At 46.5% G+C, this 16,247-nt stretch overlaps 1 protein-coding gene across 1 annotated transcript in view; it reads left to right on the top strand.

Moving 5' to 3' along the window:
• The window catches only part of GAK (cyclin G associated kinase), a 176,619-nt gene that overhangs the window by 126,516 nt on the left and 33,856 nt on the right, over positions 1-16,247 (top strand). Inside the window, 4 exon segments of the mRNA XM_077475892.1 lie at positions 33-150; positions 1,212-1,291; positions 1,946-2,139; positions 2,739-2,873. Coding sequence (XP_077332018.1) covers positions 33-150; positions 1,212-1,291; positions 1,946-2,139; positions 2,739-2,873 — 527 coding nt within the window.

The raw sequence follows: 16,247 nt of genomic DNA, 5'->3' as shown, positions 1-16,247 counted from the left end.
TTTTTTTATATATATATATAAATATTTCTCAGGGATTTCAAAACTGAAGATGGCAAAGCTGAAATTCCATTAGATGTTACAGTACAGGGTGATGTCCTAATAGTCATTTATCATGCCAGATCTACACTGGGTGGTAGACTACAAGCCAAGGTAATTCATTTTATTTTGAGAAGATATTCTCCTATTGTTTAGTACCTAACATTTTTTTGATTTGTTAGCATAATAAGGTAATTGTTTAAAGAAGTATGGCCAAAACTTTCTTGGCCATTCATTTTACATATACTGTATCTCTTGTGGGTCACAGGTGTGCAGTTTCTTCTGCAGGCTAAAGCCCACTGTCAGCTGATATCGCTCACCTGGTCCAGGCTGGGGAAAAAAAACTTGACTTTACAGTTGGGATCCACCCGCATGCCTGGATTGGCAGCTGGCTCAGCCTCTCGGCTGCTGCTGGGAGACTCAGCCATCCGCTTCTTTCCCTCCCCAGTCCAACACTGCTGTGAGTACTAGGGGGGCAGAGCAGCGAGCCGATGACCGACAGCCGCATCTATCTGCTCAGAGGGGTAGAACTGATCAATCAGTGGTGTTTGATCACTCAGTTCTCATGAAGAGATGACGGGACAGATGCAGCATCGGGCCAATGCTGAATTCACCTAGGTGAGTAAAAGGTAGGGCTTGATAAATATCAGATTGCCATGGCAACTAGAAATTGCTTCCTGTTGCCTGTGCTTTTGTCAGCCAATTACTGTTGCAGGCATGAAAAATTGCCCAAAGCCCGGAACATGCAGCTTCGAGCAGGTCGTTTTTTTTTTTTGTTTGATTTTTTCCTACTTTTAGCCCTGTTCTGCCTCTGCTGCTGCCTGATTGCTTCCACACACCTGGGTAAACTATCCCTCCCAAGGCAATTTTTTTTTTTTTTTAGCTGGCTCCTATTTTCAAAGCAAAAATGTCAAGCCCTGGTATAAGGTTTGTTTAAAAAAAAAACAAAAAAAAAAAAACATACTTCTCTTTTAACATGCATTGCTGCAATGCATTCGTGTGAAGGGGCTCTTTACAAACCGTAAAGTGGTAGTAGGGGGATCTGGCCTTCAAAGTTTTAATATTCATTTGTATAACATTTCAGCATTCCTGTAGGCAATAATCTATCACATTGCTTTTTATTATGTGTATAATGATTTAACTCTATGTATTGAAAATGTTTTTGTTTGATTCAGATGACTTCAATGAAGATGTTCCAGATTCAGTTTCACACAGGCTTTGTTCCTAGAAATGCCACTACTGTGAAGTTTTCAAAGTATGTAGATATTCTTTAATTGCTGGATTTTAGAACGGTGTACCACTTATGTTTTGTATTCAGTCTTTTACAAAGCACATACAGTTCCTGAATGCAGTTATTTTCTTTATGTACTATGTCACCTGTCTTGTTAGTACAGTCACTGACAAAGCCTTCTCTAAACTTGCTCAAATAACTCCCCCCCTCCCCCTTTAAATAAATGTCATGTATAATATTCCAGAACCTGGCAAAATTGTACGTTTAGTCATATGATCATTAATCCTGTTATTTAAATATTTCCTACTTTAACTTTTTCCATGTGCTGCTGACCTTGCACTTCCCGAACATTTTTTTTTTTTTACTTCCTGTTTTTTCCTGCAGTGTAACAGTTTAAATCTGCTGTTTTTATTTATTCTTGAATTCTTTTACTTTATCTGCATTAAACATCAAACGTTATGACTGAGCAAAGAACAGGAGGAAGGCAAGACAAAAGACTGGTATCTTACATTTCTATATGGGATGGCATGTGATATATCCAATTTTGGTTTCATTTCTATTTTGGAATCGAGATATATATATTTTTTTTATGCTTTTGTAAGTTTTTGAAAGTTTTTTCTGAAATGAATTTTTTATGTTTAAAGACATGTTTTAATTACATTTTGTATTTTACTGTAGATATGATCTGGATGCCTGTGACATACAAGAAAAATATCCAGACTTGTTTCAAGTAAATCTGGAAGTTGAAGTGTCTTCTAGAGACAAACCTGCAAGTGTCACTCCACCATGGGAAAACCTCAACACCAAGAGATTGACGCCTAAAATACTGTTTTCAAGCCGGGAAGAGCAACAAGAAATTCTGTCAAAATTTGGTAAAGGGGCATGGGAATAGAGGGTTCTTTAAAACCATATAGTTTATTCTGAAACCTAAAACCCTCCTGAACTGTTTTCTCAGTGTGACTTGTTTGTTGCTGCGGAACTTTATGGAGTTTATGTATAGCTAAATCTTTATATATTACTTTAGATAGCTTAGGGAAGGGTTAAACTCCTGTCAGTTTATTTTTGCTGTCTGTGTCCTGTTAGATTTCCTTCACTTGCTCACTCAGATATGCAACCGGAAGTGGCTGAAATGTGAGGGGAATTCCTCAGTTGCCATCCAAGTGGGGGTCCTATTCTCTCATCTCCTGCTCTGGTGACAGCTGTAAAATCTTTGATTTCCCATCACTTTGTCTTGATGACGGAACAAATAGTGGATGTATCAGCAGAGACACAGATAAATGAAAGTGTGACAGGATTTTAATTCATCCCCACTATATCTAGAATTAGAAAAAATACACTTTAAGGTTGCTCTTTTTGACAAGTTGAGGATTAGTGAATTGGATAACTGATTATTAATACGTACACTGCATGTGAAAGAAGCAGACATTGAATAAACATTAGAACTTGTGAACAATACAACTCGCTCTTTTAGGAAAACCTGAATTACCCAGACAGCCAGGATCAACGGCACAGTATGAAGCTGACACATGCCCAGCAGAACATTCTCCAGAGCCACCAAACTCTGATGCACTAAAGAAGAACTTCTTCCAAACACTTGACTGGCAAGGTAACTAAACGAAAAAATGTTATAGTGTAGTTTGAATATTTTATTATTTCAGGGTATTACTATATGAAGTATGTAGCTTTGAAGCAGTTTCTCTTGTATTCATTAAGAAATATCGGACACTAGGCAGAAGGGAGTAATACGATAAAGACAACTAACTAAGTAAAAAAGAAAAGGGAGGAAAGGGGAGAACGCAGTAATATTTGTGCAGTGCTCATTTGCCTTGCATTATCTTAGACCAGTGTTTTCGCCACCTTTAACTCTTTAAAATTATGCACAACCTTTTGAGACACCCCATTCTAAATTGTAGAAACTAAGCTAGTAGTTTTATTTAATGCAGCAACATCCATACATGTTGGTTGCCCAATTCCTTCACCTTTACACACTGCCACTAACTAGTATGCTAGCATTTCTCTTCTCCCTCAGTTTCCCTCCCTTTCTTTGTCAATGTAACCACAGTGCTAACAGGGGAGAGGGGCAACAAGGATGGTGTGCTGGCACCTGATGTCCTCCTTATTAATCAATTACATCATTGGTTGTCAGGATGCTAGTGGCTGGCCTATGTGATGTTCAGTCTTTAATATCTGCACTATAAAAGCCTCTAGCTTTGTTTATAAAAAAAAATGCAGGCTTGAGCCACTTGGTGACAACTTTTGGGGAATTTGTAGTAATTTTTAGGCATTTTACCAAGGCACCCTTGAAGAACCCAGAAGGTACCCTGGTTGAAATATGTGGTCTTTGACTAATGTATGTGTCTGTGCCTAGTATTGTATATAAATTAACAGATCCTTTGAGTACCTGTAGTCCACAAAGCTGTCTGTGTTTGTGTAAAGGCTTCAGCCTTTCCAATATCTTCAATATTAATGCACTAACCGAATACTCGTGAAGATGCTCCTGAAACCGATAGTTTGTGGCGCGATTAGCGTTCATACAAAATGAGTGCAAATGGCACTGCAAAGATTTGCAGTACAATTCTTGTCTGAATCTAATGTGAATTCCTCCACCACTCCTGTGTGCATGAACACAGTAAAGAAAGCAAAGCACGACAAAGGTGCCCACTCTCCCCACTTCTATTTATCCTGGCACTGGAACCCTTGGCGGAGGTGATCCAAACCCGTCCAGACGTAACCGGGGTAGAAGTAGCGGATACCTCGCAAAAAATATTGTTGTTTGCGGATGATATCTTGCTGTTCATAACTAAACCTAGAATCGCCCTCCCTCACCTACTTTCTTAAATACCTTTACAACTTTTTCGGGCCTAGCCGTCAAACCTGCCAAATCTTAAGCTTTGTCGATCGACCTTCCACCCTCAGAACTGACATCCCTTTCAGTGGTTGCCTTCATTGCTCTATTTTGGGGTTAAGCTTACACCAACTTATTCAGGAGTTTATCAAGCCAATTTTCCTCCGCTGTTTGGGGCGCTAGCAGCTATGCTCTCCTCCCGGTCCCATCTTCCGTTGTCCTGGCTCAGTAGAATAGTATGTATGGCCTACCTCCCAAAACTGCTTTCCTTTTTTCAAGTTCTGCCAGTCCAGGCCCCTTCCCATATTCTATTCATAGTTACATAGTAAGGTTGAATAAAGACACCAATCCATCCAGTTCAACCTGAGTGAGTTTCTACAATTGTCCCTATATGTATTCATATCCTACCAACGTAAGATCCTGCAGTTTGTCTGGGGCTCCACGAGACCCAGGATTAATAAACAAGTTTTATACGCCTGCAAGATTAATGGTGGCCTCTCGGTTCCCAACTTACAAGCTTACTACACTGCATAGCCCCACTCTCTCATCTTCATGAGAAACATCAAATGCCATTATGGGCCACCATTGATTTAATGGACTCACCCGATACCGGTAGCCTCCCTCCGCTGGCTTCCCTAAGACCACCACCCGAATACAATTGGCCCATGTCTGGCACATTCCCTTTGGTTGGAGAACTCTGTTAAATACTTGGCGGGCCTGATTTCTCCTCATCTCCCCCTACTCCTCCTCATTCGTTGTCCATTATTCCCACCAGGACGCGATAACCCACTACAGTTCTCTTGGTGGACGAGAATGGTTTTGTAAATATTCACTCCTTGTTCATCCCCACCAGCATAATCCCATTTGAAGCCCTACGTTCCTCACATGATATCCCCCTTTTGAGAGCACTACAGCTATCTACAGCTTCGACTTTTTCGCCAACTTATAAAATCTCGACCCACTCCTTATACTTTGACCCCTTTTGAAAACCTTTGCAGATCATGTCCCCATTCTTCTGGTCTAATCTCTTTAATCTATGCAGCTATAGTTCCAAAAAAACACCATTGGGACCTTACCATCTCCAGTGGGAGACTGAGCTTGGGAAACGGTTAGGTCTGGAGGACTGGCAGGTCATGACTATTGCACTATCCAAGAATGTTCTCTTCTTGGAAAATGCGTATAAAGTTTTTTACAGATGGGAGTACACCCTGGCCAGATTGGCAGGTTTTATTCCATCCTACTCCCCCTTATGTTTCTGAGGGTGTTCTCAAGAGGGAACATTGGCACACATCTGGTAGGTAGACATGTCCAAAGGTGTGCAGATTGTGGCTCGGGGTTTATACACTCCTTCACAAGCTTTTCCACACCAACCTAAAGAGAGACCCCTTTGAGGCTCTTCTGTGGAAACTGTAATGAAACGTCCCACACTCCGCTTGAGTGCTTTTGTCCTATACCGTTTCCTCCCAGTCTGAATATAGATATTAGATATTTCAACTGCTAACAACCAGAAAACAAGACAACACTCGTTTGGTTGATGAGCATGGACTGTTTTATTGGAGAATGCACACAAATATATACAGCAGGCTGACAATTCAAACTGTAACCAGAAACCTAATTAACATGAGCTAGTTTACTAATCATTTACCCAAACTTGGTGACTCGGAGAGATGATCTTTCAGGGTAGACTTGCCGTCTTCTCGCTCAATGACTATACAATACACATTATCATAAATATCAACACAGAACTCCTTCACACAATAGCATGGTTAATTGGCGCAAATAACATTGGGTGAAAGACTCTCTTCGAAGCCATACTAGACTTATTTACATTATAGCAGATAACAGGCAGACAGGTGGCTGTAGTTGATGACATCAGCATCTTCTAACAGTATTTGTCCCAACAGTATGAATCGGTCACTATTTCAAATATGTCATATACAGGGTTCCCACAGTCTGTCTTGGGGGGGAACATGGACCTGAATCCAAAGTAACACCACCTCAAGGGTCCCCAGGCATACAGTTCACAAAGGGCACAGTTCCCCCAAAATCCAGGGCCCATAATCAGTAAGCCAGCATTCAGTCCCCTCCAAAAGCCTCTGCCCCGGGTGAGTCCATCACAGAAACCAATTGCAGAACTACTTTGCCTGGAATGCCAGTTGGCGTTGCACCTTTTTACTGCAACTAAATTGATCATAGCTAGGACCTGCAAATCAGACTCTGTTTTAAAGCAGTTAAAAGCTGCGTAAATTACATTATTATTTATTTTATTATATTATCAGACACCCATGATAAATTCCTCTGGGTTTGGCAACCTTGGGTAGCTCATAATCGTCCTTCAAGATTTGGTCCAACGCTCCTTTCACTCTAGTATGCCTCTGCCCCCGCCCCGAGCACTCCCCACCCTCCTCTCAACCCCTTTCCTTACTCTCTCTCTTTTTCTGTTCTACACTCCTATTCTATCACTTCTCCTTTTCTCCTCCTCTCCTCCTTTTTCTTCCTCACTTTTCTTCGTATTTCTTTGGCCCACCAGGCGCTGCCCTAGATGTGATGGTTACTTGGTGAAAAACATTCCTTCTTGACAAATAGATCTACTATTTCTTGAGAAAAGACAGGTTCTGTAGATATCTCCTGATAATCGCTTCACTTATGACTCTATAAGTTCGTTATTACACCTAGTGCAGCATGCTGTCATATCCCCAGGCAACAATAACCTCTTGCCGGTTATAGCCTTTTCACTTTTTGATGTTTTCTTTCATTTCTTTCCATGATATGGCCATCAATGCTACTGTATTATGTTGAACTGAACTTTACTAAAAACCCTTTGTACAAAAAAGCAAAGTGCCATGTAGTGCAGCAATAGGCAGTTTATGAAAATGTTATAACTGACAAATATCTAGTCAAATCTATATTCTCAATGTCCCCTTCTCACCAATAATGGTAAACTGTGGCCGCTGAAGGAGATGTCGAGCAGTCTGCCCCCAAGCTGACCTCACTTCCGCCTTAAACCCACAGGAGTCCTGTAACTTCTCGAGCCCTGTGAGCACCACCAGCGGCCTTGATTTGCTATCATCGGGAGGACGGGACACTGCAGATATAGATTTGACTAGATATTTACTTTGTGAGTTGTTATGACATTTTAATAAACTGCCTATTGCTGCACTACATGGTGCTTCGCTTTCTTTACTGGGTTCACACACACAGGAGCAGTGGGGGGAATTGCATGTGATTCAGTCAGGAATCCACGGCATTCGATTCTTTACAGTGCATTTAGAAGTAGAGGAATTTTGGTATCTTTAGTAGGTTGCATCTGCCAAACCAAGAGTGTAAGCCCTTATGCCAGGGGTATAATAAACGACTAAAGTACCCAAATACTTTAAAGCTGTGTCCGTCCATTTAAAACTGAAGCATGACCTCAATGCTGATAGATGGTCGGGGGTATTCCGATTTCCCATTTCTTCTGGTTTATTAAAGTCTATTTTTACTTTGGAAAGAGAGCCATAGAGTTCAAATTTCTAACAGGGGGAAAGCGGGCACCCCTGTCTGGTCCCATTCGTAATGGGGAGAGGTTCGGACAGGACTCCGTTGGTCTTAACTTGAGCTGTAGGATTGGAGTAAAGTCTTGTTATCCAGTTAATGATAGTGTCCCCTAGGCCAAAGTGTCAAAGGACCGAGACCGAGAACATATAGTGCCAATTCACCCGCTTTCTCCGCATCCGTACTAAGAAAGACACATGGCGTGCAGGTTGAACTGGCAACATGGAGAAGGTTGAGAACTTAAGGCCCCTTTCACACATGCAGACCGTATGTCCATATTTCATCCATCCGTTTGCGGATGAAATACGGACTTACATTCATCCCTATGGGATAGCGGGTGTCTGCGGATGAAAATCCGCAGACGCCCGATATCGTCCGTCTCTGCATTGGTCCGATTCTGCAGACTGAGGAAAATCCTATTTTTCTATCCGTCTGCAGATCGGATGAACACGGACAAACGGTCCATGTTCATCCGATCCCCCATAAAGGAGAGCTGACAGGGCGGTCCCTGCACAGTGCGCAGGAACCGCCCTGTCATCCGCCAGCTCAGCGGGGATAAATGGAGTGATCCCCGCTGAGCAAGTGGATCATCACGGGGCAGATCATTACGGATCCGTCCTGTGTGAAGTGGGCCTTAGTCGCGTTATCCCTTTCCTCCCTGGTGGGGACAAAACCCACTTGGTCCAAGTGGACGAAGTCTTGTAAGTTTTGTGCTAAACAGGTTGAGATGATCTTGGTGAACAGTTTAAGGTCAATATTCAGGAGAGAAATGGGCATATAACTGGCGTAGATGGAGGGGTCCTTTCCTCCTTTATGGATAACTGAGATATACGCCCGAAATGTGTCCCAGGGGAGGACCGCTGATGTTCCAAGGTCGTTGAGCAGGTTCAACATGTGCCAGGATTGGAAGCATGGTACGGCAATATTGAAGGGTAAACCCGTCTGGGCCTGGAGCCTTTCCCGGTTTGGTCGCACCAATAGCTTGTTCTAACTCCTCTAGCTTCGTTGGTGCATAAAGCTCTTTACGGAGCTCAAGCAAGAGTGTAGGGATCTAAAATGATAGATGAATACATTCAATTTGAGTTTTGGAACCTGATGTAGTAGGTAAGTTTTAAAGGGAGGCCTAAAAGTCTCTAAAAGCCTGGGAAATCTGTGTGGGCAAGTTGTTTTTTTGAGCCCTCGAGGATATAATATGAGGTATAAATGTTCACAGTTTGTTCCCTATTCAACCTGGCTAAGGTTTTCCCGCATTTGTCACCATATTCGTAGCTTATCTTGTGACATGTCCGCAATGCCACCTTGGCTTTATAACGTCATAAGTCATTAATCTGACCTCTTAGAGCAGGGGTGTCCAAACTTTTTTCAAAGAGGGCCAGATTTGATGAAGTGAACATGCTCGAGGGCCGACTATTTTGTCTGACATTCTTTAAACCATTAAAATTCGGTCTAAGTGTGTTCATCCGAGCACTAATACACGGTCCAACAAGAATTATCTTGCCTTTGTGCTGTGTGTGGTGAACAGATGAGCTCGGGTGTGTTATTTGGATATGCTGTATTTAATCGGCTTATACCACGCACCTTAACTTTAAAAAGGAAGTCTCAGGAAAAAAATAAAAATAAAAAAATCTTACATTTTAAATAAAGACATGTGAAGCAAAATAAGGGTCAGTGCCCATCTGCAGCCCCCAGCGTATTGCCATGAATGCAGCCCCCAGCGTATTGCCATGAATGCAGCCCCCAGCGTATTGCCATGAATGCAGCCCCCAGCGTATTGCCATGAATGCAGCCCCCAGCGTATTGCCATGAATGCAGCCCCCAGCGTATTGCCATGAATGCAGCCCCCAGCGTATTGCCATGAATGCAGCCCCCAGCGTATTGCCATGAATGCAGCCCCCAGCGTATTGCCATGAATGCAGCCCCCAGCGTATTGCCATGAATGCAGCCCCCAGCGTATTGCCATGAATGCAGCCCCCAGCGTATTGCCATGAATGCAGCCCCCAGCGTATTGCCATGAATGCAGCCCCCAGCGTATTGCCATGAATGCAGCCCCCAGCGTATTGCCATGAATGCAGCCCCCAGCGTATTGCCATGAATGCAGCCCCCAGCGTATTGCCATGAATGCAGCCCCCAGCGTATTGCCATGAATGCAGCCCCCAGCGTATTGCCATGAATGCAGCCCCCAGCGTATTGCCATGAATGCAGCCCCCAGCGTATTGCCATGAATGCAGCCCCCAGCGTATTGCCATGAATGCAGCCCCCAGCGTATTGCCATGAATGCAGCCCCCAGCGTATTGCCATGAATGCAGCCCCCAGCGTATTGCCATGAATGCAGCCCCCACCGTATTGCCATGAATGCAGCCCCCACCGTATTGCCATGAATGCAGCCCCCACCGTATTGCCATGAATGCAGCCTCCACCGTATTGCCATGAATGCAGCCTCCACCGTATTGCCATGAATGCAGCCTCCACCGTATTGCCATGAATGCAGCCTCCACCGTATTGCCATGAATGCAGCCTCCACCGTATTGCCATGAATGCAGCCTCCACCGTATTGCCATGAATGCAGCCTCCACCGTATTGCCATGAATGCAGCCTCCACCGTATTGCCATGAATGCAGCCCCCAGCGTATTGCCATGAATGCAGCCCCCAGCGTATTGCCATGAATGCAGCCCCCAGCGTATTGCCATGAATGCAGCCCCCAGCGTATTGCCATGAATGCAGCCCCCAGCGTATTGCCATGAATGCAGCCCCCAGCGTATTGCCATGAATGCAGCCCCCAGCGTATTGCCATGAATGCAGCCCCCAGCGTATTGCCATGAATGCAGCCCCCAGCGTATTGCCATGAATGCAGCCCCCAGCGTATTGCCATGAATGCAGCCCCCAGCGTATTGCCATGAATGCAGCCCCCATATTGCCACACATTGCCATGAATGCAGCCCCCATATTGCCACACATTGCCATGAATGCAGCCCCCATATTGCCATGAATGCAGACTCACCATTACCATCAGTGCAGCCTGATTCATGTCCTCTGCAGCCTTGGAGGAGACAGGGAGGGGGGCGGGATGAGCGCCGACAGACATACAGGAGAAACTCCTGTTTCTATCGACGGCCTCTTTAATTGAAAGTCCCGCCTCCTGTGATGGACAAAACGGTTGTCCAATGGCAGCGCAGGACGGGACTTCCTTTTACACAGGACGCTGTCCTGTATCCAAGGCACTCGTCCCGCCCCCTCCATGGCAGCCAGCACATCTATCTTTTGTGGCCCCCGGCGATCGGGGATTCGTTGGGGGCCACAAAAGATATATATGGGAACATGACCAGACGGGCCGTCCGAAACCGGAATGCGGGCCGCGATTGGCCCGTGTGCCGGACTTTGGACATGCCTGTCTTAGAGAGTTAAGTTCCATTGTCTAGGGCAGTGATGGTGAACCTCGGCACCCCAGATGTTTTGGAACTACATTTCCCATGATGCTCATGCACTCTGCAGTGTAGCTGAGCATCATGGGAAATGTAGTTCCAAAACATCTGGGGTGCCGAGGTTCGCCATCACTGGTCTAGGGTCTGGGAGGGGGGCATGTTTGTTTTGGGATTCCAGAACATGAAGTTTGGAAAGTAGCACCGGCAACTGTTTCCCTCTTTCCCGTTTGATTCGGGCACCATGCTTAATGAATATATCCCTGACCAAAGCTTTGTGAGCCTCCCACGCTATCCCTGGGTCACTGTCTGGTGTAAAATTCATAAGAAAGTGGGGGCCGTGGCATGGCAAGCAATGGAGTAAGACGTGCTGTGGGTGAGCTCCCGTCCGCCGTTAATCCTACTCCCATCCTGTGCACAGAAATCTAGTCAAAAGTTGCAGTCTGACTGCTCGCACCCTGGCAGAATACCGAGGACAGATGTCGCCCACCAAACGGAACCGAAGGGGCCACAGACAAGCTGGCGCAATTCCGCCGATCGGGAGTGGACCGACAGGCCGAAGATGGCGCGAGCACGTGTGCGGATGCAGAGCGCCAGGCCTCGGACACTGCCAAGGTACTGGACGCCATAGCGGGACTCCAGGGGACACTGACGGCCAAAATAGACGACGTCAAAACAGACATCTCCCTACTAAGGCAAGATATGTCCAAGCTCCGGGACAGAGTCACCGAGGCGGAAACGAGGATAGGGGCGTCCGAGGATGTCCTACACCCGCTGAGACACGCCGCAGAGGATATGCAAAGACAGATACACATGCTGAACTCCCACCAGGACGACATGGAGAACCGTTTGAGGAGGTGCAATCTCCGGTTTATTAGTCTCCCTGAAAAGATAGAGGGAACGAATCCTGCTGAGTACCTGGAATCCCTTCTTATTAATACGTACGGAAGAGCAGAGTTTTCAGTGATGTTTGCTGGGGAACACGCGCATCGTATTCCTATGAAGCCAGAGCCTCCTGGAGCGCCACCCCGCACGTTTATGGCGAAGTTTCTGAACTTCCGTGACCGGGATAAGATCCTGAGACTCACCAGGGAAAAAGGCAACATACAAGTGGAAAACTGCAGAGTGGCAGTGTTCCCGGATTTTTCCGGTGAAGTACAAAGGAAAAGATCCCTCTTTCAGGAAGTCAAGCGGCGTCTTCGTACACAGCATCTCAAATATGCCATGTTGTTTCCGGCAAGGTTGCGGGTCGAGGAGGATGGCCGTGCCCAATTTTTTGACGACCTGGCGGCTGTGACAGCCTGGTTGGACCAGCGCAGCAGGCCGGCCTAGCGTCCGAGACACCGGAGGTCCCGTGAGTATCCCTGCCCCTTGCTTGACTATGCCCTACACAGTACTGGCCCCATTTCTCTTCCACTGCGGTCCGCGGGGATCCCCCCTACAAACTTGGAGTAAGATTCAAACTGTCCTATTTTTTAGGGGAGGACTCATAAGTTGAGCCCCATACCGCTATTACATGCCCAAGTCGCCCCGAGGGGACGGAGGGGGGCATGGGGCTGATGGTCCCCTGAAGATATCTTTTCCCTACACTCAGAACTATTGCCCCACCGGATCTGTTCCCTGGATAGTTGGAGGAGTGTAACGGACCTGACATGTTACACAATTTATTTACAGGGGGCCTGCAACGAATAAGTTTAATGTTTTACTTTACTGTGGACTACACTGCGGGGAGGGGACATACCAGGGCGGGTGAAGTGGTTGGACTCACTTTAACAACACAACCGGTATTTTGAAAGGCGGGGGAGCCCACGCGGGGGCATCCCAGGTTCACTGGTCCCTGTCACACCGTGGAGCTCCGCTGATTGACAGCGTGAAGAGCTGCCTCCAGAGGACTGTTCTCAACTAGGTGCAATATGCACAATACTGTTCAATATGGTGTACCTCCAGTTGCGTTTTTGCACTGGATGATTAGAGTTGAGACTATAGTTTGGGAAGATATGCTTTCACCATGTTGGGGCAGTGTAAAGCTGGGTGGGGGGGGTTGGGTTGTATTGTTTGGTTATTATTTACATGGGAAATACCTATTTATTGTATGCTGGATGTGGTATGAACGACCGAAGGAAAGGGGGGGTGGGGTGGGATGTGTACGGCCGGGGAGGGGCAAGCAATTTGCGCCATTCCCGGGTTGGCCACACCGGAGCTGCACCTGCCCCTCGAATATACGATGGACAGGGATATGGCATCTATGAAGTTTATGACCTGGAATGTTAGGGGGATGTGTAACAAAATTAAAAGAACTGCTGTTCTAAACTTCCTCAAGACACAGAGGGCCGATGTAATAGTTCTGGTAGAGACACATATAACAGGCCACCTCCAGGCGGCATCTCTGTGCTAGTGGCTAAAAAGGCCCCTTTTGAACTGATAGCAATGGAGACAGACCAACAGGGCAGATTCGTGTTTCTGCACACCCTACTAGGGGGGAGCCGTTTCTCCTTTTGGCCTGTTATGTTCCTCCCCCATTTACATTTGAGGTGATTACAAAGGGATTGGCGTATATGGCTCAGAACCCCTCGATCCCGGCGGTATGGATGGGGGATTTCAACATGACTATGCATCTGGGGCTGGACAGGTCGGGAGGGGGGACACAGCAGACTGACGGACATAACTTAACCCGATTTGCCAAACTGATGTCGGAATTTGCATTAACAGACGTTTGGCGTCACCAACACCCAACCACCAGAGCATATACCTGCCATTCTACAAGTCATGGCACGATGTCTAGGATAGATCTTATTTTGCTCTCTAATATACTGCTGCCCAGGGTGGGGGGGATCAGGGATGGCACCGCGGGCCCTCTCGGATCACTCCCCGTGCTGGGTGACTGTCGTGCTCCCGGGATCAGTGCCTAAACGGGTATGGCAGCTCAACCCTTTCTGGCTATCTAGCCTACCGGATATAGAGGCCATTGCAGGAGAGCTCAGCCATATACTGTGCGAGACCGGAGTTACATACACTGACCCGACGGAGTGGGATGGGTTTAAAGAACATGTCCGTGGGCTACTGTCCAGAAAAATTGACCGCTTGAAACGCTCTTCGGGCCTAGCTGTGCAGCTATCCACGACCAAATTACAAGAGCTGGAACTGGCCTACAATGCTGACCCCAATGCAGACAAACTAAGACAGGTTAAATTACAGTCTAGACTAGTCTCCGAGCTCCATATGGAGAAAGCTAAACAACATATATTCTTCAGCAGACAGCGGGTATTTGAACACGGGGAGAGGGCCGGAAGACTCCTAGCATACCTTTCAAACCTAAATGACAAATCCCCGGTGGTAGTATCCTTACGGACTCCACAGGGCGCAGGGGTCACCGACCCCGCCTCTGTGGCTGATATGTTCAGGACTTTCTACCGGGAGCTGTATCAGACCCACCTTACACACACGAGTCAGGACATACAAGCAGAACTACACGCAATCGATTTCCCGAGGCTCAATGTTGACCAAGTTAAGATGTTGGAAGCCCCTATATCTAGTGAGGAGGTAGCAGAGGCAGTTTCTCAACTAGCCAAGTCCAAAGCCCCGGACCTAGATGGCCTACCCCAAGAATTTTATTTAACCTTCTCCGAAGTTCTTACCTCCACTCTGACAAAACTATACCATAACATATTTAGCGAAGGGATTCTCCCCCCATCTATGCAAGAGGCGCAAATTATAGTACTCCCCAAGCTGGGGAAGGATCCGGGATACCCTGAATCCTACAGACCTATATCCCTGTTACAAGTGGATATCAAGATCTTGGCGAAGATCTTGGCCACTAGGCTAAATTGAGTTATACTGTCTTTTGTCCACCCCGATCAAACCGGATTTATGCCGGGGAAGAACACGGCTATGAACATCCGGCGGTTGTTTATGAATCTACAGGCGCGCCATGAAAACGCGGGCTCGCGAGTCATTGTGGCGTTAGACACAGCGAAGGCGTTCGACTCGGTAGAATGACCCTACCTGTGGGAATGCCTCGGTAGCTTTGGATTCGGACCCAACTTCCAGAAATGGATACGTATTCTATACCAGTCGCCTAAGGCCAGAGTTTTTGTCAATGGGTGGATGTCAGAGCAGTTCCCACTGGAGAGGGGAACTAAACAGGGATGTCCCCTATCCCCTCTCCTGTACGCCCTGGCGGCAGAACCTCTGGCCATGGCTATTAGGGCATCCCCAGATATAGAGGGCCTGTGTGTTGGAAATACATTGGACAAAATAGGTCTTTACGCGGACGACACGCTCTTATATTTGGCTGACCAAGGTCCATCTCTCCGGGCTGCACTGACAATCATTAAACGGGCAATTATTCAGGGCTACGTATGAACTGGGACAAGTCCCAAATTCTCCCTATTGACCAGTTTCCACCACCACAGAACACCCCAGAACTTCCTTTGCAGAGGGTGGGGGAGATTAAATACCTGGGGGTGCAGGTCACAAGAGACCTGAGGGACTACTGCACACGTAATATAGAACCCCTATTTACGCTGCTCAAACTTAAGACACAGGCCTGGACCAAATTGCCTTTGGGGGTTATGGGCAGGATCAATTTAGTGAAAATGGTACTCTTGCCCAAAATTCTATACATAGTCTGGCACGCCCCGCTACGTCTCCCTCTTAGATTATTTAAAAAACTGGAGAGCATCCTCCCCACTTTTGTATGGGGTCACGGCCGGCATAAATTGGCCTGGCAGACGCTTAAAAATCCCGCAAACATGGGGGGAGCCTCGCTCCCGGACTTACAAGAATATTACATTGCAGCACAGTTATCCCATCTTCACTATTTTAATACAACAGAGGCCTCTGGATATCGAGCCCGGGTAATCCTATAATGACCCCACTGCAGGCCATCTTCAGGGGCGGACAAGTACACAGGCGGACTTGTAGATATAATGATGGCATGCTGGAACACCATCAAAAAACCTGGGAAACGGCCTTAAGGAAATTAAATATAGGGCACATCCACTTACACACACCACTCTGGACCAACGTCCATTTGGGGGAACTACAACAGCTCCCTGACGCGGGACTTTGGGACTCGTACGGGGTGGTACACCTATATCAGGTGATGACAGAGCTGGGTCCGAAGTCGTTTCGCTCTCTCCAGGAGGAATTTGCCCTACCGCAGCGCCTACAGTTTGGATACCT

This window comes from Lithobates pipiens, unplaced genomic scaffold (assembly GCF_037356315.1).
Source record: "Lithobates pipiens isolate NorthernLeopardFrog02 unplaced genomic scaffold, aLitPip1_a1.2 Scaffold_13, whole genome shotgun sequence".
Lineage (NCBI taxonomy): Eukaryota > Metazoa > Chordata > Amphibia > Anura > Ranidae > Lithobates > Lithobates pipiens.
This window is presented reverse-complemented; position numbering and strand designations above follow the sequence as displayed.